Raw genomic sequence first — 23,140 nt, forward strand, 5'->3', positions numbered from 1 at the left:
CAGTCAATGAAACTTCATATCTGCCCCCGTATTATATATGCTATTCGGGCCTTCGCATGTATGATAGATCGCACTGTCATGAGATCCTGTGGCTCCACCCTCTTTCTGCTCGAAACAAGATCTTGGCAGCGGGTATCGAGTTCTCCTGGCAGACTCCCTCTACCCCTTCAGTAGTAGTCTATCGAACCGTCTGCTCGGATTGATTAAACCTGTCAGCTTGACACACTGCGACAGTTAGCACTGTCTCAGGGATTGCTGTTTGGCGGTGATATCTGGTAGTTAGGAAGGGGTTTGCTCCGTGCGGTGATGAGAGTGAAACATCATATCGACCGGTGGAGAGCTTTCAGTGGGCGGTAATTGGCATTCGGGATATCGAGCTTCGTAGGGCCTAATCCTGTTGTGCGTATTGGTGGAAGGTATTGCATGTTTCAGAATTAGAAACTCGGGAACTCCCCTGAAGGATGACAAGAAGCTATCATACCAGCTGCCATGGCTTGATGTATTGCGGATTTCTATATATTACTGTGATCCCTCTGCGACAGATATACTGGCGTACACCAAGGCATTGTCATCCACTCACTCACCATGAGAGGGATTGTCGCTCTTTCTTTCCTCTCTGTGGCGCTGGGCGTCACGGCGGACTTGACTGAATCCAACTTGCACAAATACCCTAAGGTGCTGGCACTCGAAAATTCTTTTAACCCCATCAAAGAGGCTTACTGGACTGGATATCCTCACCATCGACGAACTCCATTTTCGGTTTCTCCCGATGGAAAATCAGCTTACGTTGCCTACCTTGACGCGAGCGAAACAGACATTCATGTGCAGCAAGTGGATGTAGACACGTTTCAATCGACCGGGACGTCGGTTACGGTTTCCGGTGGCAAGGAAGGTTTGTGAATAGTCTACAATGGATCACCATGTGGGTGCTTACGATGCAGAGCAGCGGGCGGACTTGTCGCCCATAATGATGGTTTCGCCCTCCTGACGAACGAGGCCATGCCATCTGGAACGACAAACGCACCACCCAGCGATACACCGGTCCCAGTCCTATATCGATACACAGATGGGAAACAAACGTGGAAGACGTGGCTGGGTGGACCTGGTGTCCACGAGGCTGACGGTCTCTCCGCGTCGCCTGATCTCAATGGCGATCTGGTCTACTCGGAGCAAGCGGGTCTATACGGCGCCTACTTTGTCGTCACCGATTACTCTGGCGACGCAGCCGGACACTATGGTGACAGTATTCAATACGTTGCAGCTAATGGAACACTTGTCACAATCACAGGGGCCAGCAGCTCCTGGGGCTGTAGCCATAATACTGGCATCGCTTTCGAGTCGGCCGATGAACCTCCGTTTGCGAGTATCTGCGCAGAAGACCAGGGAGCTATTTGGCTGAATAGTAAAACACTGGGTATGTCAAATGACGGCGTGAAAATCTCCAATGAGAATACCACCAACGGAGCCTCGGGGGAGCCCATGGGGGGCATGTCCGGCAGTTATAGTGCTCTCGCTCGCTTTGCGGAAAGCACTCGGTATATCTTCGCCTGGGTTTCCCGCGGTGCAATGGATCTCACCGAAAATACGTGGATGGGAAGTGGCTACACGCATGCCCTGAATCGCACCAACAATCGTAACGTAGCCATCTCCCTGTTCTCCGATAAATACACCATTGTTGGAGAGCAGGCGACTTCAGAGGTCGGTGCCGAAGATGGCGATAAGCAGATCAATTGGCTCACCGAGGGCGCAAACGACTGTTCGAATGCGCATGCCGCGACGTTCGGAAACAACAGTGCACTGGTGACGTGGGAGGAGATCTCGGATCCAATTTGCGACTTTGTGGCCATGGGATGCCGCGGACAGTTCGCTGGTACATTCTTCCAGCAGGTAGATTCCACTGGAAAACGGGTCGGCAGTCCGTTGAAAAGCATGGATACCTTTGTCGCCGGCGACATGGTGACAATGCCCGATGGTCGGATCTGCTGGCCATATGTGAGCATGGACTGGGATCTATCGCAGGCTGTATATGCATTGACTTCTTCGACCACCACGACCATGAGTTTCGCCTGTATTGATCTCACTGGTGACTCTTCCTAGATTGCAACCTCATCGAGCAACGCCATCCTGACGAGCGCTGCTCCATCGAATAATGCTTTGCTTTTTCCTCTCCTGGTCGAAGTAGGTTAGGTTAGGAATATGTCTGTATCCATAGCGATGTACACAATCGTAGGGAGATGAGCCGAGAGAAAGAGAGAGAAGTCCATTCGACTTGAATACAAGGACCCCTAAACCATATGCTTATATATTTTTTGTATCTTCAGTATTCCTACACGTTACGGCGAGTCAGCCTAAGGATCTGATCGTCTCCATCTATTGGCTTTCCTGGTCCGAGACTTGGCTTAGCTTCATCAAGCCTTGGGAAGCCTTTCCCTCGCACACCCAACACTTCTTGATCCGGTCCAATTACCTCCAAATCGTATCTCCAAAAGAGAAGTGCCAGATAGGCGAGCACCTGATGCCTTCCCACAACTCTCCCGCTGCACAATGTGGTGCCGCCGCCAAACCCGCGAAACTCCACCTTCCGCAGGAGCGACTTGTTCCGATAAAATCGGTAGCAGTCAAAAGTTTCAGGATCCGGTCCAAAGGCCGCACTATGCATCATTTGAGTCCGCTGTGGGATTATAATCTTGGTACCTTTGGGAATGCGGCGACCGTCCAGGGTCGTATCTCGGGTGGTTTCACGAAAGCTACTACCCGTAGCGGTGAAGCGTAAGGTCTCATTGAACGTTGAATTCATGATGGGACAGCTGTTGAGTAGTGGGTCTTTGGAGACATCTGCCAGTATAGTTCCATCAATCGTAGGGCTGGAGTCGAGGGCCCGCATCATGGGCGCGATCTCCTCTCGGATCTCGTTCACCACTGTGGGGTTGTTCATCAAATGGGCAATCATCCAGTATGATATAGCGTTGACATTGGAATTGAGTCTGGCACGTTTCAGTCGATCCTCAGCCTGGGTCCATGAAGAGATAGCATGGAAAGCCTCTGACTTACCCCCACAGGATCGTAAAAACGATACCTGCGATGTCTCTATCGGGAATCCCGGCTTGCTTATAGTCATCATAGACATCGTTAACGAATGAGACAGAGCCGGGCCGCTCCTCGGCGGGAAAGGCGTAGTATTTCACAAGAACCTCAATCAGATGGTCCCGGAGCTGCGTTGCGTGCTTGGCTAGAAAGGACGGGAGTCTGTATGAGACCTTCCAGCTAATGGAATCCCATGCTTTAAGGAACGATCGAATATTGGGCTCTATCTCTAGTATGCGAGGGCCAAAAAATGATGTTAGCTGGGCGTCGATAATCACATCACGGCACAAGCATTCTAGCGAAACCACCTTCACATCTGCTGTTGCAGCGAGGACACTGGTGTTGTAGAACGAGTCCCACTGCAGTGTGTTGTTCACATGGACTAGGGAGTTGGTCATAAATTCGTGCATTGCATCTGGCTGCGTGAGCTGTTTATGTAGTAGATGGATTCCTGTATGCGCGGCGGTCATTTGTTTGGCGCTTGGAAAGAGCGATTTATAACCTTCCGCCGGGGTCCTCCACAAAAGCGGCTTGCTCTCGCGCGAGACAGTGGCGATCTCATCATAGACGAGATCTACGAATGGCTCGAAAGCAAATGTCGGGCTGTCTTTGTCAATAGCGGCAATCTGTGCAGCCGTTGTGACCATCACCATATCCTGCCCGGCTATACGCAGGGCACATAGTTTGTGGCGGAACTCTTTCTTGGCCCTAGCAAAAAGGGCACTAGAATTTCTAAAGAAAGGTACGGCATGACCTATAAAGTAGTGGAGTTTGCACCTCCAGTCAGTGCTGCGGCTGCGTCCCATTGGAGATGGCCCTTATAACACACCGAGATCTAGTAGCATTAGCCATGGTGACTCGCAGGAAGAAAGATATCGGAAACCTACATGGAATCCAATATGGGAGATACTCTAATCGGTCACGATAGAGCCGCGGGGAGATAGTGAATGCCCATAGCCTCCACGCGAAGAGTACTAGAAGCAGTAGATACAGGACGCGATGGAACTTGGTCCGCTCTCCCGTCGCTATGTCTTGCGCGTCGGGCGAGGAGATGCTGCTCACTAGGTCATCCAACATTTTTTGTTTCTCACTCTAGGTGACCTACAAACAAGCAAGTACGAAGTGGAGTGGTATTCGAAAGGGTCATGGTGAAGCGTCGTTGCTCGAGGCTTCCTTTTGAAATAGGGCTCCAAGGCAGAGTAAACCAGGTATTCAATAATTTCTGCATAACCTTCCAATTAGGCAGTGGCTCAGAGAGGAGATAAGCGCCAAGAGAGGCGGAGTCATGAAGCAGCAAACAGACATCATCCCACAGTTGCATATGAGGGGTTATGAAGCCAAGACATAAGGCTACTTCTGATGCTATAATAGGCGAGTTGTGGACTGTTTCGGGGCTGTTTTGCATGTCAGAAACGGTGTTTGTTATGATTAAGCCCCAGTCTTAGATGGCCTCACCGCGAGCTATAACCAGGTATCATTTTCTATTGGTAAGACTGCAGATCCACGGCACCTTTATTGATCCCTGCCCCCTTGGCCTATGGATGAGGGTGTAAGAAATTAGGGCAAGGCGGGCATAACCGCGGAAACCGACAAACAAAGACCAACAGGCTAATGTAACCTCAGCTGCACCATTTCCTTTCGTCCGCGTCAATTCCCCTTTCTTCGTATTTCACTTTCCATTGATTCCTACTCCGTACCCACCCATCACCATGCTTCTACTGCTGCTCGAAACTCTGGCCCTGGCCTACGTGGCCTGGAGCTTGGTAGCGATGGAGATCAACTACCGCCGCGCGTGTGCTATGAAAATTCCTCTGGTGCGGCTGTGTATCGACCCCCAGAACCTACTTTGGGTCATTCTCGAGCCCCATCTCTGGCCCTGGCTCGATCGACTTCCCATCAACTGGGGTAATTTTGGTCGCTACTCTCGGCGCGGCTGGTACTTTGCCGACCGAGGCGAGTCGCATCGCCGCTACGGTCCGATCTGGGCGCTGGTCACTCCCAAGGAAATTTACATCAATGTCGCCGACTCAGAAGCAATCCATGACATCTTCCAACGACGGACGGATTTTATTCGCCCCGTGGAACAGTATAGTATGTCTGCTACCGACCATTGCGTACCTATAACCCCGGTGCCTAATCATTATACTGCATTGTAGCGGTGCTCGAAGTCTATGGACCATGTATCTCCACGGCAAATACAACCGACTGGCCACGTCATCGAAAGGTGCTTGCTACTCCTTTCAACGAGAGTGTGATGTCCTTTGTATGGGATGAAAGTGTGGAGCAGACCCGCCAGATGATTGACATCTGGGCCTCTCCAGACCTCGATAAGATCTCCAGCGTCGCGAAGGATACCCGTACACTATCGTTGAATGTCCTCGCTGCTATAGGATTTCGAAAATCGTATCCTTTTCGCAGTGGTAATGGCAACAGTCACCGGGAGCAAAGTGACTCTGTAAGCTATCGTGATGCCTTGCAGACCGTGCTCGATAATGCCATCTTGCTGATGATTATGCCGCGGCGACTCCTCTCTCTTTCGTTTGCTCCGGAATCGTGGCAACAATTGGCCAAAGCCGCGACGGACTTTAAGCAGCACATGGTGCGTATGCTGGACGAGGAGGTACAGGCCTTGAACGAGGGCAAAGCTGGCTCGGGGGGTCTGATGACGTCCTTTGTGCGCGTCATGAATCTCAAGCAGGAGGACGCACCGTCAAAAGGACTGACTACCGACGAGATCTTTGGCAACATATTCGTGATCAACTTTGCGGGACATGATACAACGGCCAATACGCTAAGTTTCGGACTACTTCTATTGGCCGCGTACCCCGAGGTGCAAGACTGGGTTGCAGAGGAGCTCCTGTTGTTGACAAACACCAAGGGTCAATATGCTGACCTTTTCCCCAAGCTCAATCGCTGCCGCGCTGTCATGGTATGTCTATTTTTCCCCAATCGCATATCGTTCAAACATTCATCTTGATTCTTGATAGCTGGAAACCCTCCGTCTCTACCCCCCGATCCCTTCCTTACCCAAATGGACCAACGACCAGGCCCAACCACTGAAAGTCGGCGATAGAACGATCATGATCCCACCAAAGGTAGGAATCAATCCTAGCCTTCTCACAATGCACATCGATCCTCAGCACTGGGAGGATCCGCTGGAATGGAAACCATCACGATGGATCACGCCCACCAAGTTGGTCAGGGCGACTTCGATCGAAGATGAACAACTCATCACTCCGGTGCGGTGCACGTACTTCCCCTGGTCGGATGGGCCACAGAACTGCCCCGGGAATAAATTCTCGCAGGTGGAGTTTGTCGCGGTCATCGCCAGTCTTTTCCGGCATCACCGGATCAGTCCCGTCGCGAACGCGGGAGAGACGTTCCAGCAGACGCGCGAGAGGGTGCTGGCTACTACGAGAGATGTTGATCTGCAGCTGCTTCTACGGATGAAGGATGCAGAGCGGGTACATTTGAAATGTCGGCGGGTCTAAACCACTGCGAACCTCAAATGGACCTAGCAGAGCACCAGCATCGTACTATCAGGCGCAAGCGGAGAAGGCAGCCGGCCGACTCGAGAGATGCCAGAAAATAAACTTGCTAAACTGGCGCCTCTAGTGAGTCTGACAAAGGGACATGTCGCACCACCACCAGACAACGCTATTCTGTGAGCGATTCTAGAAGCCTTCGCGAAAAGTGAGAATACAACCCAGCACCTGCACCAGGAGAGCCAAGCCAGGCAGGCGGAGACCTCTCGATTCTATGCGCTGATCACGAAGCTGCGTGACAAGTTGTGCTTAGAAGCCAAGGAGACAAGCGCCTAAAGCTATAGAGATAATATATACCAGATACGCCAGTACATGGACCAAGATCTCTACATTAGAAAAGCTCTACTACTCTATTGAACAAAAGCTGGACACATCAAATGACCTCCTTGTACTGGTAAAAATCACTTTCGGGAATATTGGAAGACCAAAATAGAAAGATAGTATTGTTAAGAAACAGTAGCCTAGGCAATTAACCGCAATAATCAGATAATATCAGATCCATGTGCTGGTAGGAAACCGCGAGTAACACTGACATAAGTTCTCTGCAAATATAGCAAATGGACAATATACAGGTAAGAGATGCTTCAGCGATACCGGTGTACATCCAGGTACATCCAGGCAATCCTCCCTCTCGATTTGGGAGGCGAGTCATCGTTGAACACAACAAGATGGAAGTCGAACATGGCTGCTGTACGAGCAACCATTCGCATCGTGATGACCACTGGCCGTCTTGACAAGGACAGTCATAACCACCCTTACCACTGTCCACACCAGATTCACATCACGTCTCCGCGTTTGTCAAGGTAGTATCACTGTTCCACGGTGTCAGCGTTTTGTATGAAAGTAGGTAAAGAAACGGGCTTGTTATTAGGATTTTAGAGAAAAGAAGAATTCTACCAAGGCAAAGGAGGGTTGCGAAGATGTGCCTGGTCTAATTGGCGGAGTATCTCTTTCGCCGGTGCCCATGAAGTAAGAACAGATCCAGCTAATGTCAGCCAGGCCATGTTGCTGCCCAACATCTGCAGTACTTTCGGCTGAGTCCGGAGACCATTAATGCGGGTGATGAGATCAGCTTCATCGAAATAGTCCCAGGTGCCTGCAGGGTTGAGCAAATTTGGGTAAAGAATCGGGAATACCTCATAGCAGAGAATATGATCGAGCTGATCACCCTAATAATGATGCCGAGACGATGCAGCGATTGTGCCATAAGGGCTATGTCATCTGACGACATTACGCAGTCGAGGAAAAGAGTCGAAAGGCAGATGCAGGCGTCTTTTTCAGCCTCCGTCAGAGATTCGATGTTGCTCATGATTGTTGCTGGTTTTGCTGGAAGGAAGTAGACAATTCACAAAAGGCAAGTAGGGTTTCTACAGGGAGAGGGTTTCTTACCGTGATGTCTCCAGCGAGCGGTTACTTCCGAACAACTGAGGGAACCAGCAGCACCGCAGAAGCAACTTGTTGAACCACAATGCAGATGTATCTCAATCTAGTATTTTCCCTAAAATTTTACAATCATTAGCAGCCAGGTTCTGTAACACTCACGGTAGGATGAATGTCTGACCTAAGCATCTGTGTCTATTGTATATCGTGTGTGCATATGTAAAAGATATATACCTCTACAATTCGCTTAGGTTTGCCCAAGGAAAACTTGCTATCCTAGCACTCTCTATTCGAACCATGCAATGCCGTCTTCAGTAAGTACCTGATTCTCACTTATGGACCCATCCAGTCAGCCTCAATGATGGCCATCCTCGCCCCAGCAGGCACAGTAACGCCCAAAAACCGGAACCGCTCATCCGCCTCCTTGAACAGCTCCCCCCACGTCTCCACATCTCTTTCTCGAGCGTTGTTGAACGCTTTCATAGCGATGTCCATGAACCTGAGAATTGTCAGCAAGACACTCACTAACACACACGAAACAGATTACAAAAAGGTCAAACACATACCTCAAGTCCCGGTCCGCCTTAGGCCCCAGCTCCCCCGGTTCGGGAATACAAATATCATTAACAACCACCCTAGCCCCCTTCTTCAATGCCGGGACCAAATTTCTGAGAATTCTCACGCAATATTTGTCTGACCAATCATGCAGAATCCAGCGCAGAAGGTAAACGTCCGCTCCGTGGACAGGCTGAGGGGTCAGGAAGTCATGCGCCATACAGGTTACTCGATCCTGCAGGGACGTGGGCACGCGTGTAGTCCAGTCCGCGATCGTCTCTGGAAGGTCCTGGACGATACAGCGGATCTGGGGGTACCGGGAGGCAATCTCTGTGCTAACCTCGCCATGAGAGCCGCCGATGTCAACGATTGTGCATTCGCCGGTGCCGAAGTCGTAGTTATCGAGGAGATGAGATAGGTGGTAGGATGGGTGGAGGTGGGAGAAGCGCATGGCGGTTATGAATTGTGCTTGTCGACGGGGGTCGTTGGAAATCTCATCGAAGGGATTCTTATTTGTGTTGAAGGCGAGGGAGTAACCCTGTTATAGTGAATGGGGTCAAAATCATGTGTTCTGGTGGAGGAACTGAGATAGTAGTTTCTTACCGTTTCATTGGGCTCTTCTGAACCGGGCCACTTCTCTGTCGCGTCGACTGTTCGTGTGAACGCGGGCCAGTATTCCTCAGCAATGTTAAGAAGCCAGGCCTCTACCATAGGATTGTTGATCAGGAGTCTGGAGGCTGCGGTGTGACCGATAATGCCTTTTTCGGGCTCATCGAAGACATGGCGACTGATGGCCACGCGAAGAAAGCGAGTGAGATCCTTAATGTTCAGATTCGTTGCTTGCGCGAGCTCTTCGAAGGTGATCGTGCCTTCGATAGGGACTTGTGGGGCGATCTTATAGCGGTAGATGTACTGGAGGCTAAGGAGAAACAATTGCTTGTACAAAGTTCAGATGGGGGAAAACAAGTGTTGCCAAGGTTGGTGAAGGGAGCTAACCTCGCCAGGGCAGCTAAACAGAAGCCCAAGTGGACCCAGGAGTAAGTGATGGAGCTCGTATGTCGCCTCAATGGCGGACTCCCTGGCATCTGCTACTTCCTGAGGGAGTGGTTGGCGGGGATCAAGTCCATCACCATACTGGTAAGATGGCTCCGGGAGGTTCAGGGACTTTACAAAGTCAAGGTAAACCTTGGTAGTGTTGTGGACTCTATCCAGTAATTGTGTAATGCTGCCTGTCGCGGCACTTTGCGATGAGAAGCGGGCCTGTATTTGCCCTAATGGCCGGCGGCACAATGAGCGCGAGGCAATTCGAACGGAAAAGGCCCGTACAGGCACATGGAAGTTTACCATGTTCAACGATGAAGATAATCAATTGTTGAAAGGGTGAAAGGTAGTTGTCCTCTTGCCCACTGCTCTCCGAATGCTTCAATCTTATTGCGGCTATATGAGTGCCCATGAGGCAAATTATTTTTTAACCCCTAATATGTCTGTAAGATTGTGTAATTGTATATGTACAGCCCCGCTCGGACTTTTCCCCCCTGGGACCCGCAATATAGCCCTCTTGAATGGGATCTGCAGGGACTGGGCACCATTGTAGACGTGGAAACCCAGAGGGCCATGTCAGAGTGTACTAAAGAGCAACAAAAAAGCAGGTCATAATCCTTGTTATTGCAGTCATTTTTTATGATTCGATTAACATCGGTTAGCGGTGTCTCCGATATGGACAGCCCTAACTAATCCCCGCGCGAAATGACCCCGCAGGATGGCGACTCGTGATTCTGATTGCCTGTCTATTCTTGGGGTCCTCCTTGATTGAGCTAGATACCAAAGCTATCAAAGTTGCTATTCCGCAGATCTTGCCGGAATTCTTCACGCTGAATTCATAATGTGGCCTGTTACGCTTTTGAACTGTGACAGACGATGTTCTTCTGGGAAGTGCATGCACTCATCCAGCTGTAGTGGGCAGTATGCCATGCTCATTGCCAATGGTTCACAGCCGGGCGGGCGGGCCATTGCAGGTTTAGGCCCTGCTGTGGTCACCATTATTCGCCCAGCCCTAATACTCCAGAAGCGGTCATTTTGTACGTGGAATGTTATCAATGTATTTGTGTTTGTGGTGTGTATCGAGCCTTTTCTGCGTGCTATTTCACCCAGCCCGTAAACTGGCAATGTGTTTTCTTAGTGTATCTCTTAATAATTTAAATTCACCAATAGTAACCTACCTTCGGTGCTGTTGCTCTCGTCGGACACACGCTCTTTCTGACCTTGAGAATTAAAAGAATGATGACCGCTCGATTCTCCTGCGCGTCGAACTAGTTAGCATGGATGTTTTGGGTTGCAATGACTTGATTGAGGCAGTATCCTGCCTAGTACTATTCAATCGTTGGCAAACCTTTCGTCGGTGTAGTCACTTCAACCTTGCTATTCGTCTCCAATCATTGGAGATACAGCGATTGCGCCCCAGTCTCGCTGCATGTCTTTCGCCGGGGGCCCGTATGCACATGTGCATTCATCCGTTTCGTTCTCGGGATAGCAAAGTACATACCTGGTGCGCTTCATACGTGTATCTTCTACGTCTTCCTTAGTGATGCGGCAAGGCATACGGATTTCCCCGCTTCTTACTTCGAAGGCCCGCATCGTATCAGTCCAGTGCCAAGCGGGATTAATTTTACCCTGCTGACGATTTCGGAAATGCCTGCATTAGCCCCCAGTTGGAGCAGGCACTAGACGGAGGGGTCATTACGTGAGATACAGACTCTTCTTGTTTAAACCAACCTGTATAGGTACCTAAAAAATCCCTCTGCGTAATAAGTCGTACTTGAATATACTGGTGGGACAGGCCATTAATCCGCAGCACTATTCTACTACGAACCGCGCTTCTCGCCTATCAGGCTAGCCTCGGTCGTTCTCCAGTTCGCGACACTGGCTAATAATAACTGCGCCATGTCTATCTTTCTGGGTAAAGCGGTAATCATAGTACAATTTAAGAGTAAATTCACGGTCAGATTTCGGATCCTGACCGGGAAAGGAGGTTTAAAAGTCTGGGCGGAAAATCTGCAGATCTTCGCCTCAACCCTGGACGCACTGGCGGTCCCGCATGAGATTGGAGATGAGGAATTCATTAAAAGATGTATTTGGTCCGTGGTGGTGCCGTTTACCTTGGGATCAAAGTTCACTTTTTAGATGAAGTAACCACCTCCAAGTCGCTACGAACGTGCACAGCATCCATCGGCACAATCGCCGCATCACTTGTCTGAGACTCTGTGTCCCCAACATGGCTTTCCTGCGACGGGCCATGTTTTTTGCCCGATACGCCCAGTAGCGGGTTATGAGGTGTATGCTTGACCTTGCCAAATAGATGCTGGTTTTGTGAGGTGACGAAGAGCTGTCTGAATGACGCGATACAAGCAATAATGATCCCTATTGAAACTACATCAGCAAGAAGAAATTACATGGTAGGAGATAACACACCGGTACCCATCTCGACGAAACTCCACAAGTACAGCCAGCCAATATCCACACTGCTGTTGAGGGAATTGTTGACGACTACTCGGATAATGGCGACAACCATAATCAGGATGGTCGCTGAGAACACGCTGAAAAGAATTAACTTCTTACGGAGCGAGATGCGGGTGTTCCATAGAATGAGAATAGGGATTGAGAGGACTTGATCTCGCAAGCAGTATTAGCTCCATATCCGACTATTTCGAATTTAGATCAGATCAACGCACTCAAAATATCAGTGACAATATCCCCGGCACAGTTTGCCCAGAATGTGCGGTTCTGATAATGGACATGATCGAGGTCGCTGCATTTGGCTGATTATAACCCCACGTTAGTCTTTGTCTTCTGGGCTGGACCAGATCGTCAAAGTTCTCACTGATTATATACTCCATTCCGCCTAGGCTACACTTGTAGTCGACGTCGGCCACGCATGCAATATAGACGCCTCCAACAACCAGCATGACAACATACCACCAAATACGATGGCTCTTGACCTTGGAGTTGAGGCGGAAGAAAAAGGACATGAATGAGAACTTGATGGCCCACAGCCCTGAGTAGAACATAATCGTCATGGGAGCTATATATCGCATGAATGATTCAAACATAGGCAGAACTGCGGGGGTGTATGATTCCTGGCCAGTGCTGATCGCATACAAATTATAAAGCACTTGCCCCTGGATCTGCCAGATGATCGCATTGGTCAGCATGATGGCCCATGCGAGTAGCACGAAGATATCATCGACAAAGAGTCGACGGAATGAGGCAATCCGGACAAAGATGCGAAAGAGGACGAAGACAGTGTCAGTAGCCGTAAATGCCCAGAGCACGCCCTGTAACTCGGAAAGTTAGTGGCACAGACAATGGATGGCTCTGAATAAGTGCCAATCACCAGAAAGGCATGTTTGGAAATTTTGGCATGCATCATTAACATTGAATCTGCCATGATATCGGGGACCTCAGGGAAGAGAGGAAATGGACTATTAAGTGATGAGCGGAGAAGTGGGCTGGGAATGCGATAAATGGACTCGGCTATTTCAAGATAGTTAATTCCAATGCGATGGTAACGAGCTGACAGGAGCAGCGTTCAAACCCATGCTAATGCTCATATCACCCACATTAGATGGCTTATTGCTCCTCTTCGGCTGCATAAAAACCCGTCCCATTCCAGTGGGGGCCATTCTGCAGGCAGGGCGCCATTCAGGGTTATAGAGCCAGGCGTGACAGACGTGCTAATGCAATTACTATGCACAGACTATTACGAGGCAGTGCTGTCATCCATGCATTGAGCCCCTCAGTTATGGTATTATGGGTGCCACCTGGAGCATTACCTGATTCGTGTCAATGTTTCAGGTAAATCATAATCTTCTGACTCGATCAAAACGGGACGTCTAATCGAGGACAGACTGCTCGTGCGTAGGCTAAATAGAGCGTAATGCCAGCCGCTTCAGGTGTCTCCAGATAGTCACACGGATGGAACCGATATTGGCAGTTTGATCATGCCTGCATTCAGTCTTTCTTTGATTGGAATCGGGGTGGTAGCTGTGGGTACAGTGTGGGCACTTTGGGCTTTGACCAGGAAGTTGCAAGTCCCAAACAATTATCCCAACGCACCACGCAGCCTTCCATACTCAATACCATTCCTGAAAAGCACCATCCCATTTGTGCTCGACGGACTAAACCTTTTCCGCCAGGCCTCGTGAGTATTCACCCCGGCCAAAATGCGAACGAAGTAAGGGACTAACCAGCTGCCAGCCTCTATTGCCAGGATCGTTGGCCACTGCGGGTAGATCTTCTAAACGGCGAGGTCTATATAGTCCAAGGAGCTAAGAACATCGCTTCCATTTTCAGCACGCCCGGCCTTACAGTTACACAAGCATATGGCATTGCACTGAAGCATTGCTTTGGGATGGAGCAGAAAGCCGTTGATGCCTATCTCGCTGATACCTCGGGCTCCTGGCATCGGCCCATTCCCGGCAGCCAAACGCCGTGGCACGGACGTGTGAGTTACCACACACACGAGAACCTTGTTCAGGGCCTCTTAGGCGCAGGGTTGGACCCAACGACGGAGCGCATAGAACGGCTATTACTTGCCTCTCTGGAGGGGGCCGTGTCAAGGACGTCTGAGTGGACGTATGGTATGGACTTGACCGAGTTCTTTGAGACCCATCTCGGGTCAGCGATCCTACAAGCCTTATATGGTCCGCTGCTGGTCACAAAGAACTCAGACTTCAACCGCAACCTGTGGCGGTATGATAAACAAATAATGAGACTAGCCAAGCGCTTACCGTCGTGGCTAATCCCCGAAGCCTATCGTCTGCGGGATGAGCTTCTCGGCGCTATCATGAGGTGGCATCAACAGGCTACTCTACTCTCAGAAACAATCCCAAGTTGTGAAAGGACCAGCGGAGGTGAAGCCGATCCATACTGGGGGTCGGCGATGATGCGCGAAAGGAATAAGATGCTGTTGAGCATCGAAGGACAGGATGCCAAATCAGTGGCATCCACGGATCTTGGCTTCATCTGGGCGTATGCCTTGTAGTGTTATTTTGCTTGTCTTATTTACTGTCATGACTGACTTGTAACTAGCTCTGTTACGAATGTGGTCCCATCTACCATGGCCCTTTGCACCCACATGTACCGTGATCACTCCCTCGTCGAGAATATCCGTTTAGCGGCGCTGAATTGCATCCGGCCAGGGGCCACCTTGCGCTTCGACCTCAATAAGCTTGGGAAGCAGCCTTTGCTGCTCTCGATGTATGCCGAGACCTTGCGCTTTGGCGTACAAATTCATATCCCCCGGTGCTCACCACATCAACCGCTTTCGGTGGCAGGAGTAACCATCCCACCTGATAAAATGATCTTTATCAACACAAGTCTCGCGCACACTGACAAGTCCGTATGGAACACACGGAATGGAGAATATCCGCTGGATACCTTTTGGGCACAGCGATTCCTGATTGACCCAAAAGACGAAGGCAGCGGGCCTACAAGGAAAGAGTGTTCTCAGCCACTTGAATCTACTCCTAGGGGAGAGTACAAGAGGATGGATGGTCAAGGTTCAAGCTCAGGGCAATTTACCTTAGAAGGCCTCGATGGAAGCTGGATACCGTATGGAGGTAAGGCCGATTCAAGATTTATAAAACTTTCTACGGAAAACACTGGGCCGGCTATTGACAGAATGTAGGCGGACAACACGCATGTCCGGGTCGTATTTTAGCAAAGCGCATTATATTGCTCGCAAGCTCCATGATGGCTACCATGTTTGATATTGAGCTGCTGGCGCCCAATTCCTCCTTGCAGTTTGGGTCACCGCGCTTCGGATTTGGAGTCCGCAAGCCATCTGCGCAAGTGCCTTTTCGGATCCGACGCCGAAAGCCAGTCAATCAAGATCCTTTTACCTGCTAGGGTCTAACTATCGAATGTCCATAGCTGTAACTAGACTAATATAAATCTAACAGCGACCACCGCGTTTGTGGTACCGCTTAGTAACTGACATCAATCTGAATGTAGTCGTCAGAATAAATATAGTATCGAAACCGTAGACCCCCTCTATACTAGGTAGTTCGATTCCCATATGGTTGGTTCAATCCAGAAGAATATCAGGATCTAGGAGAAGAGAACATATATCCCTGTCTAGCCTTCTTTTTAGGCAGCTCAAATTCAGATGTCAGACACTCCTTGTTGACTCACCCCGTCGGCAAGCATCGCACCTTTATAATTGAAGGGTTCGAATTCGATTTTTGCGAGTTGTCTTTGATTCAGCTTGAGCCCTAAGCCAACAGTAGACCTGATACTTAGGCTATCAAGCCACGCATAAATGGGACAGGCCGAGATATTCACACCCGCAGTTCGACAAGAATCCGATTTGGACAGGAAATCTAACGTTACTGGAGGCTTCCTCCATGGCGCGGTCCTGATCTCGCTTCTGCAATACTTACCCTTGCTTTACCAAGCCGTACAGCTCGAAATGGCTATTTTATCCGCCATCTCCCTGCTGCCCATCGTCATCATTGATGTAGTGATTGCAGCGGCCTCCATGCTGATGGTTCCGTTGTTCGGTGGATATGTATGGGTTCTACGGGTTGGCTTGGATCATACTCACCCTGGGAACCGGCTTGCTGGCCCTGTTTGATGTGGGATCATCATCCTCCATGCGTCTCGGACTGCCCGTCCTTTGAGGAGTCGGTGTTGCCATTTTCAACACGGTCTTCTCAACATCCATGTCCGCTGACCCCTCTCCAGGACCCTGCCAATGCGGTTGCCTTCATTGACAAGCTAAGTTCTCTAGATGTTCCTCATGGAACGCTTGGCCCTGTCCTGAGAGTTTATCTAAAGTGCTTCCAGACAATATTTTATACGATGACGGACCTTAGTGGACTAGGATTGGTGATTTCGATTTCCGTGAATGAGCTTGATCTCATGTCCCAGGAACTTGGAAATCAGCGCTTCGAGGAATAGTCGGAAAAGCAGATGCTCATAGCTCCACAGACTCAATCGTAACCTACTTTTGGGCTGGTGGAGAACATCTTGCAAATCCTCGATCGTCCCCTGGAGATCATTCAACCCCGAGTGCAATGGCAATTTAATATAATTCTTGGGATGACTGTTAACTGAATACATTTCCGTTCTATCTCCGTTTTGTTCTCGCCCATCGCATGGATGACTTTTCCCCGATCAGGAGATAATCCTCCGTCTCCATCTCGGCAGGGATAGTCTGCTTCATGTTCCCACGTTCGTGAAAGGGCCATTTGTTGCTCCCAGGTGTGATGCGGGTTGCGCCATTGTCATCCATGAAATCGTAGAAGGTGAAGAGGAAATTGATCTGTCGCTCTGTGCATGGCGTATAGGAGATCGCGGTGCAAGACCTGGGAAGCATTGTTCGTCACGTTGGTCGTATCTCCCACAACGCACTCGAGGAATTTACGGATTTCTCCCTCCCGGGACTGCTTCGCCATAGCCTGACCTCTCCCCTCGATTTGGCGATGCAGCGGCACAAATGCCAACCACCGAGGACCCGCCAGCGCTCGCTCGTTAAGCACTCCTATCCGTGAAAAGGGTCTCCCTGAAGCAGAATGGCAAGAACTCCTAGCAGCCAAGAAGGTGCAGGATATGCAACGCGCAGAAGGCCTTGCCACGAGGGACCGCCTCACTCATCAATTGCAGGCCGCCGCCGCCGCCAACGACACCATCAGTCCATCATCTCCGTCCAGCGGACGTGGGGGTGCAGCGAGCGAGGCAGTCCGTAATGAACTGTCGGCTGTTGAGCGACGAATGCAGGATGATGAGAGGGTGCAGTATACGCTTGCGACTATGAATCGGTGTGTCAATGGGTATTGTTGGGTGAGGGTTGCCGGGGGGGGGGGGGGGCGTTTGACGATGTGAGGGAGGGATGCATTACGTTAGTATGGATGAGTTGAGAGGGAGTCTTTTATAATCTGCTAGGATGACATTGGATAGGTTGTGTCGGTATTGATTATGGGGGCTATCTTTCTGTTACTTTGAAATGTATGTACCAGTATAGACTGCATTTGACTTCAAATCGGAACTTCGAGTCTTCAATGATGATTGATCACGCCTGCTATCCAATCAACGGCTGGGAGCATCACGTTGAGATGAATATCGTCACCCGTGTTAGCCCCAATATCAAATGCATGGTGCGCTCCGTCGACGATATGTTCCTTGTGACGGAGTCCTTGACTGTCGAGACATTCGGCCAGACCAACTGCATGTGCGACTTCAAAAAACTCGTCTTGACTTCCAAGGATCTGGTACGTTGGGGGATAGGCAATCTGCTTTGCAAGATGCAAGGGACCTAATGTATATTTCGTTAGCAGATCGTTATATTAAGCATACCATTCTCAGGCAGCGAGGGAAACTTACTGATGCCATCAATCTCAAATTCTTGCGCTTCTCCCTTTTCCGGCAGTTGCCATTCTATAGTGCTGCCATCAGGGCAATGTCGAATCAAACCGCGAAGGAGAAATTCAGCTACCAGTCCTCGACGGAAAATTTCCGCTCCAACCTGTTGCCTTGGATTGAAGACGAAATCTTTGAAACTCTTCGGAGGTGGTGTTGAGGCTATTGGGCGTTCCATATCAACTACCGAACTGATACGTTCCGAAGTGAGTTCTGGCACATCAACTGAATTAATGGTCCCCCCTTCACTAGTTGAATTCGACGAAGGTCTGTTGGGCCATATATAGAGAGAATTGCGGCCGGCTTCTGGCTCCATAATTTCGGCTGATTTTGTGTTATGTCCCTTTCTGTGCATAGACTGGAGGAAAATGCGAGGCAGAGAGAGGGGGTCAAGAACTTACTGTCAACAGGGCAAGTAATGCACCGGCCGATGCACCGGCGACAATGACATCTTCTATAGAAGTTCTCGGCCCATTCTGGCTTAAATGATTCGACAGGCCTTCATGCATCCATTTCGATAGATCGCGAATGTCTTCGAGTTGGCCGGATATAAAGTCCGACTCCGGTAGGAGTCTTGTAATTTGCAGATGCCACGACGTATTGCTGAGCAAGAAACTCGTCGAAAAGAGGTCGGCAGTACTCGGTGCGGTCTCCGCCGATCCATCCTCCGCCGTGAAGGAATAGAACAGCTGTGGTCGTGTCTTTATATGGGAGATTGTCGGGAATGAAAACATCCACTTCGAGCTTCAAATCACGGATGGTCTTGTAGACGTATGTCTTGGCCCCGGGAAAAGGAGGCGGGGGTTGTTTGAAAGATTCCATGAGCAAGGCTTGGGATGACGAGGGAAGAGGGCTCAAATTCGCTAATGAGGTGAGTATTAACTATTGATATATTTTGTTCCAAGGCTCAAAGGATATCCCTTTCCAAACCTGACCTGTCTCCTATCTGATAACCCCCAGCCTCCTCGCAATTCTCCCATTCGTAACCCAATGCTTGAGTGGTGCTCTCCCACTTGCCGAACATGCGCAGCCAGATCGTGCGAAGAACGTCCTACTTCGGATATCGGCTGTAATTCCTCTGCAGTTCCACATCTGCATGCTGTCGTTTCTACAGATCAACTAATCCTCAGGTTGCGGAGTGCGAAGGATGCCGACGGCAACTGAAGTGATGGATAATTATCAAAATTCCGTCAACGATTAGATGCTTAACGACAAATGCCGTGGACTACAGTTTGTTGCATCCCTGTGCAAGATATAAAGAGAGTTGACAACAGATGTTCTGTAAGGTTTCGTTACTGTAAAAATAAATCTTGATAGTAATTTCCAGAAAATCGTAGCTCTTGATACAAAAGAATGGTGTGACTTCGTGCCTTTCAAGCCTCAGCCTTCAGATAAGGAATACCTGTCAACTTGAATGCCCTCTCACTAAGCTGGGGCTCATTCACTGGCTTAAAACGGTTACTTGGGCACTCCTTGCCGTCTCGCTTGGCAACGTTGGAGCCTGTGTGCTTCGCGTTAGGCCAATGGGTTGTTCCTAGCCAGTTCTCAAACGCTTCTTTCTTGCGCGACAAGTCGTCATTGGTGGTGTCCGCTACCGGCATGTAGCAGGTGTAGATGCAAAAGCGAGGGGTTTCTCCCTTCGGACTGAGGTTATAGTGAGGAGTTCTGGAATCCCATAGCAGAAGGTCGCCAGGTTCAGCACAAACTTTCTCCCACTTACACCCATGGTCATCAAGCCACTTCATTCCCCGTTCCGTGTATCCGTACCACTCCGGAGTCCAGGCCGGGATGCGTTCCTCATCTGCTAACTCGCGGTGGAATTGCTCAGAGAGCAGGTGGCCTCCGCGGCAGACAATTAGGCCGCCATCATCAGGGCCATTGGGAAGCAAGTTCACCAAGCCTTGCAGACACCGGAAACCTGGCTTCTCCGGGTCCTGGTCCTGGTGTGGCCAAGGCTTATTCGCAGGAAGATCTGTGCGGCTAGTAGAGTATCAGCTTGAGTTCTGGTTCAATGTTCGGCGGAGGGGAAAAAACATACTTCGGGAAACCGAAGTTCACGGCATCAAAAGAGACAATGAGATCTTTGTCATTGTACACCTTCTCGAAGGTTTCGACGACCCCCGGTTCGCTACGCACATCCCAAACGAACTTCTCGTGGGTGACGGCATACTGCAAGCACATTCCCTTCTCATTGATTACGGGAAGGTTGTCTTTGTGAACACTCGACGGATCGTGACGATCAAACCCCAGGTTACTAAGTTTGATGAGTTTCCTGCGAGACAGCCAATGAGGCGTAGAATCCTCAACCCCGGATAACTTACAAGTTCTCCAGCCATGAGAACATCTCATCGGCATATTTGAGGGCCCGCTCACGGGGAATGGCACCCTTCACAACGGCAAATCCATCCCGGGCAAGATCATCCCGGAAATCACCAAACTTGGGGTCGCTGCCGTCGATCCGCATGCGGACATTTTCCGGCGCTGGCGCTGCAGCTGCAACAGATGCAGTGATGGTGGTGGTGGCAGTAGACATGACTTGAGATTGATTCTTTGATTCTTTGATTCCTGTGAGTCAGTTGGATTCCTACGTTGATGCCAGCGGTCGGTTTATACCATATCTCCGGACTGCCAGTAAAACCTCATTTCCCTTTGCAACTGCCCCACCCCACCCCCACTTCCCGAACAGAATGTTATGCCGATTCAGTTGGTGTACGGCAAGTGGGAGTCGAGGGTGGAAAAGTGGACAAGCCGCGGATTTCATGAACTGGGTGAAACTGAGAAGATATTCTTCATGCGACGATGTGACTCGGATCTCATGTCATTTTTGTTCTTTCTCTCCCAACTCATCATGACAACAACAAGCACTCCGTTCCAAATTGTCATTGTCGGAGGTGGCATAGCTGGCCTCACGGCAGCTATTGCCCTCCGGGGCCCCAGCAGGAAGATTATCGTACTCGAACAATCACGGCTTAACAAGGAGATTGGTGCTATGATTTCTCTCCAGCCAAACGCCACCAAGATCGTTTATAAAACTTGGGGTTTGGGGAAAGAACTGAGCACATCTCGTTCAATGGTGGATCAGGGATTCCGAGTGTATTCAACTGAGGGGGAGCTGGTGAATGAAGTCCCACTCACAACCAAAACAGAATACGGCGCCAGTCGCGTCCTATGGCATCGAAAGGATTTGCATGACGCACTGAAACGAGCAGTGTTGAGCCCTTCGACTGTCGCAGGGGATCTGGTGGAGATTCGAGTCTCCTCTCGGGTGGTTCGCTGCGACCCTTGGGGCGGAGTGGTAACTCTTGAGAGTGGCGAGGAAATCAGAGGAGATATTATCATTGGCGCTGACGGAATGTAAGCTAGCCCACCGGGTATAGGGCCAGGATTACTCTCTAACAGGGTTCTATGCAGTCACAGCAACTTACGCAAGGTGGTCGTGGAAGATGGTCCTACCCCAATGCCAACAGGGCTTTCTGGTAAGAGCCAACCCCATCTTTAGCAGAAAAGGCTAACTTTGCCAGCCTATCGGCTCATGGTAAGGGGACACCCCTAGTGTTTTGGGGGCAGGTTTGCTTATCAAATAGATCCCGTCAAATGTACTTGAAACAGAAGAGAAGGAGTTTTGTGATAAGATCGACCCCCGAGCGCCATTCACATCAATGGTCGTTGCACATGATTGCCGTCTGATTATGGGTCCTGGAAGGGAGGGCGATGTCTTTGGAATAGTTGCGCTGGTTCCAGATGGTATGGCCCTTGGTCTGTGCGACAACGATGGTTAATATTTATGGTTTTTCTTGCAGAGCGGATGAACGAGGATCCAAACGCAACACAGTCTTGGGTTTCAGAAGGAAAACTAGATAAGTTGATGGAAACTTTCTCAGAATTCCCCCGATGGATCACGGATATTTTCAAGTGAGTGAAGTTGCAATGGCCAAAGACCTCACTCTCTCTGATTCACTTCATATCAGGCACTCCCCCGATATTGGGCTGTGGCAGTTACGAGACATTGTATGTTTAGATATCCATCTCGAGCGAGCACCACGTCGCTTTCAATGATGTCGGATTAATGTTGATTGTGACAGGAACCGCTTAGCACATGGCATCGCGGTCGGCTCTTCCTGATCGGCGATGCTGCGCATGCGATGCTCCCCACACAAGGTCAAGGTGCCAGTCAAGCAATTGAAGATTCTGAGGCCCTCGGTGCCTTCTTCAAGGAAATAATGGAACCACCATCCCTTGAGCAAATCACAAGGTTATTTGCGGTATGACTCATCCCTGAATATCGCTCTTAGGCCCTTGTTAGTCATGAGTTCTTATGACAAGCAGGATACCTTTCAAAGTCGATACGCCCGTGCCAGTCTCATACAAGGATACAGTCGACAGGCTGCGCGACCAGGCACCGTCAAGCAGGAGAAGACTGTCATAATGTAGTTGCCCACACCACTGACTCCCCGGCTCCCTGTATGCTGACTAGGCTTGTTTAGGAAACCGGACGAATTTATGGCTTTTAACAGCATGTACAACGGTGCCAAGGAGTGGCTGCGAAGTGAAAGATCTCTAGCAGGCCTGGCTTAAGTGAGAGTTGCCATAGGACTGTGACAAGATCATAGATGCACTTGGTTGTACTTCTCAATTATTACCGCGTACCATTTGTAATTGTGTGTTTTTGAATTTCGGCAGCTGAATTCAACGTATTCAAGAAGCTACTGCCGTATATAAGAAGTTCTACAGTACCCTTATATTTCGCGGCGATATGTCAACTACACATTGGTCCCATGCCTATAGTATAATCGACTTCCATCAGCCTACTGAACAATTTGATTCTCGTTACAACTATGTTCTTTAAAGCTTCACCTAAGACTTGCCACGCTTCAAGACTGCTTCACGACGGATATGGGAAACCATTTTCCCGGGAGGCATATTTCTATAACCTTATTTCCAGGCTTAGCACAGCTGACTGTTGGCTTTCACTATGTCTCTCATTGCCAGAAGGCCTAGGAGAGCCCTGATCATCCTACTCGGAATTTGTGTCATGGTTTGTCCCTCGCAACACCTAGACGAGTAGTCTACCAACTATGTATTGCGCCGACAAGTCTAATAGGGTTATTCTGATTGGTGTTCCGTATTGCGGGGGGGGGTTCACCAGCATCCGCTTCCCC

At 49.8% G+C, this 23,140-nt stretch overlaps 10 protein-coding genes across 10 annotated transcripts; 5 read left to right on the top strand and 5 right to left on the bottom strand.

Moving 5' to 3' along the window:
- Nucleotides 1-585: 585 nt before the first annotated feature.
- On the top strand, nt 586-2,097 carry F9C07_12859 (uncharacterized protein; the record flags this gene model as incomplete). Its single annotated transcript, XM_041295162.1, has 2 exons — nt 586-892; nt 947-2,097. The coding sequence occupies 2 exons, from the start codon at nt 586-588 to the stop codon at nt 2,095-2,097; spliced, it is 1,458 nt and encodes a 485-aa protein (XP_041150735.1).
- A 229-nt stretch (nt 2,098-2,326) lies between these two features.
- F9C07_2237518 (cytochrome P450 monooxygenase) lies at nt 2,327-4,161 on the bottom strand (the record flags this gene model as incomplete). Its single annotated transcript, XM_041295171.1, has 4 exons — nt 2,327-2,984; nt 3,052-3,838; nt 3,914-3,919; nt 3,972-4,161. The coding sequence occupies 4 exons, from the start codon at nt 4,159-4,161 to the stop codon at nt 2,327-2,329; spliced, it is 1,641 nt and encodes a 546-aa protein (XP_041150734.1).
- Nucleotides 4,162-4,476: 315 nt separating this feature from the next.
- On the top strand, nt 4,477-7,128 carry F9C07_2287840 (cytochrome P450). Its single transcript, XM_041295175.2, has 3 exons — nt 4,477-5,175; nt 5,241-6,013; nt 6,072-7,128. Exons 1-3 carry the CDS (start codon nt 4,794-4,796, stop codon nt 6,573-6,575), a joined length of 1,659 nt encoding a protein of 552 aa, XP_041150733.1. The 5' UTR covers nt 4,477-4,793; the 3' UTR covers nt 6,576-7,128.
- Nucleotides 7,129-8,155: 1,027 nt separating this feature from the next.
- On the bottom strand, nt 8,156-10,066 carry F9C07_2287841 (O-methyltransferase). The gene is made up of 4 exons (XM_041295170.2): nt 9,561-10,066; nt 9,168-9,500; nt 8,576-9,102; nt 8,156-8,508 (listed from the first exon to the last, which is right to left on the bottom strand). The coding sequence occupies exons 1-4, from the start codon at nt 9,909-9,911 to the stop codon at nt 8,343-8,345; spliced, it is 1,377 nt and encodes a 458-aa protein (XP_041150732.1). The 5' UTR covers nt 9,912-10,066; the 3' UTR covers nt 8,156-8,342.
- A 1,667-nt stretch (nt 10,067-11,733) lies between these two features.
- On the bottom strand, nt 11,734-12,987 carry F9C07_2076771 (uncharacterized protein; the record flags this gene model as incomplete). Its single annotated transcript, XM_071508828.1, has 5 exons — nt 11,734-11,950; nt 12,014-12,227; nt 12,293-12,379; nt 12,442-12,895; nt 12,955-12,987. 5 exons carry the CDS (start codon nt 12,985-12,987, stop codon nt 11,734-11,736), a joined length of 1,005 nt encoding a protein of 334 aa, XP_071367579.1.
- Nucleotides 12,988-13,392: 405 nt separating this feature from the next.
- Nucleotides 13,393-15,564, top strand: F9C07_2287843 (cytochrome P450). The gene is made up of 4 exons (XM_041287436.2): nt 13,393-13,761; nt 13,818-14,591; nt 14,652-15,181; nt 15,250-15,564. The coding sequence occupies exons 1-4, from the start codon at nt 13,562-13,564 to the stop codon at nt 15,468-15,470; spliced, it is 1,725 nt and encodes a 574-aa protein (XP_041150730.1). The 5' UTR covers nt 13,393-13,561; the 3' UTR covers nt 15,471-15,564.
- Nucleotides 15,565-17,047: 1,483 nt separating this feature from the next.
- Nucleotides 17,048-17,881, top strand: F9C07_12853 (uncharacterized protein; the record flags this gene model as incomplete). Its single annotated transcript, XM_071507907.1, has 3 exons — nt 17,048-17,095; nt 17,121-17,395; nt 17,587-17,881. The coding sequence occupies 3 exons, from the start codon at nt 17,048-17,050 to the stop codon at nt 17,879-17,881; spliced, it is 618 nt and encodes a 205-aa protein (XP_071367580.1).
- Nucleotides 17,882-18,482: 601 nt separating this feature from the next.
- On the bottom strand, nt 18,483-19,005 carry F9C07_2237525 (uncharacterized protein; the record flags this gene model as incomplete). The annotated part of the gene is made up of 2 exons (XM_071510009.1): nt 18,483-18,844; nt 18,912-19,005. 2 exons carry the CDS (start codon nt 19,003-19,005, stop codon nt 18,483-18,485), a joined length of 456 nt encoding a protein of 151 aa, XP_071367581.1.
- A 256-nt stretch (nt 19,006-19,261) lies between these two features.
- Nucleotides 19,262-20,578, bottom strand: F9C07_2287845 (uncharacterized protein). The gene is made up of 3 exons (XM_041287430.2): nt 20,303-20,578; nt 20,020-20,235; nt 19,262-19,961 (listed from the first exon to the last, which is right to left on the bottom strand). Exons 1-3 carry the CDS (start codon nt 20,512-20,514, stop codon nt 19,355-19,357), a joined length of 1,035 nt encoding a protein of 344 aa, XP_041150727.2. The 5' UTR covers nt 20,515-20,578; the 3' UTR covers nt 19,262-19,354.
- A 35-nt stretch (nt 20,579-20,613) lies between these two features.
- F9C07_2287846 (zeaxanthin epoxidase) lies at nt 20,614-22,756 on the top strand. The gene is made up of 9 exons (XM_041295174.2): nt 20,614-21,335; nt 21,393-21,457; nt 21,503-21,516; nt 21,566-21,725; nt 21,782-21,893; nt 21,950-21,989; nt 22,064-22,243; nt 22,308-22,408; nt 22,466-22,756. The coding sequence occupies exons 1-9, from the start codon at nt 20,674-20,676 to the stop codon at nt 22,554-22,556; spliced, it is 1,425 nt and encodes a 474-aa protein (XP_041150726.2). The 5' UTR covers nt 20,614-20,673; the 3' UTR covers nt 22,557-22,756.
- Nucleotides 22,757-23,140: the final 384 nt, after the last annotated feature.

Source organism: Aspergillus flavus, chromosome 8, assembly GCF_009017415.1.
Source record: "Aspergillus flavus chromosome 8, complete sequence".
In the NCBI taxonomy this organism is placed as follows: Eukaryota; Fungi; Ascomycota; class Eurotiomycetes; order Eurotiales; family Aspergillaceae; genus Aspergillus; species Aspergillus flavus.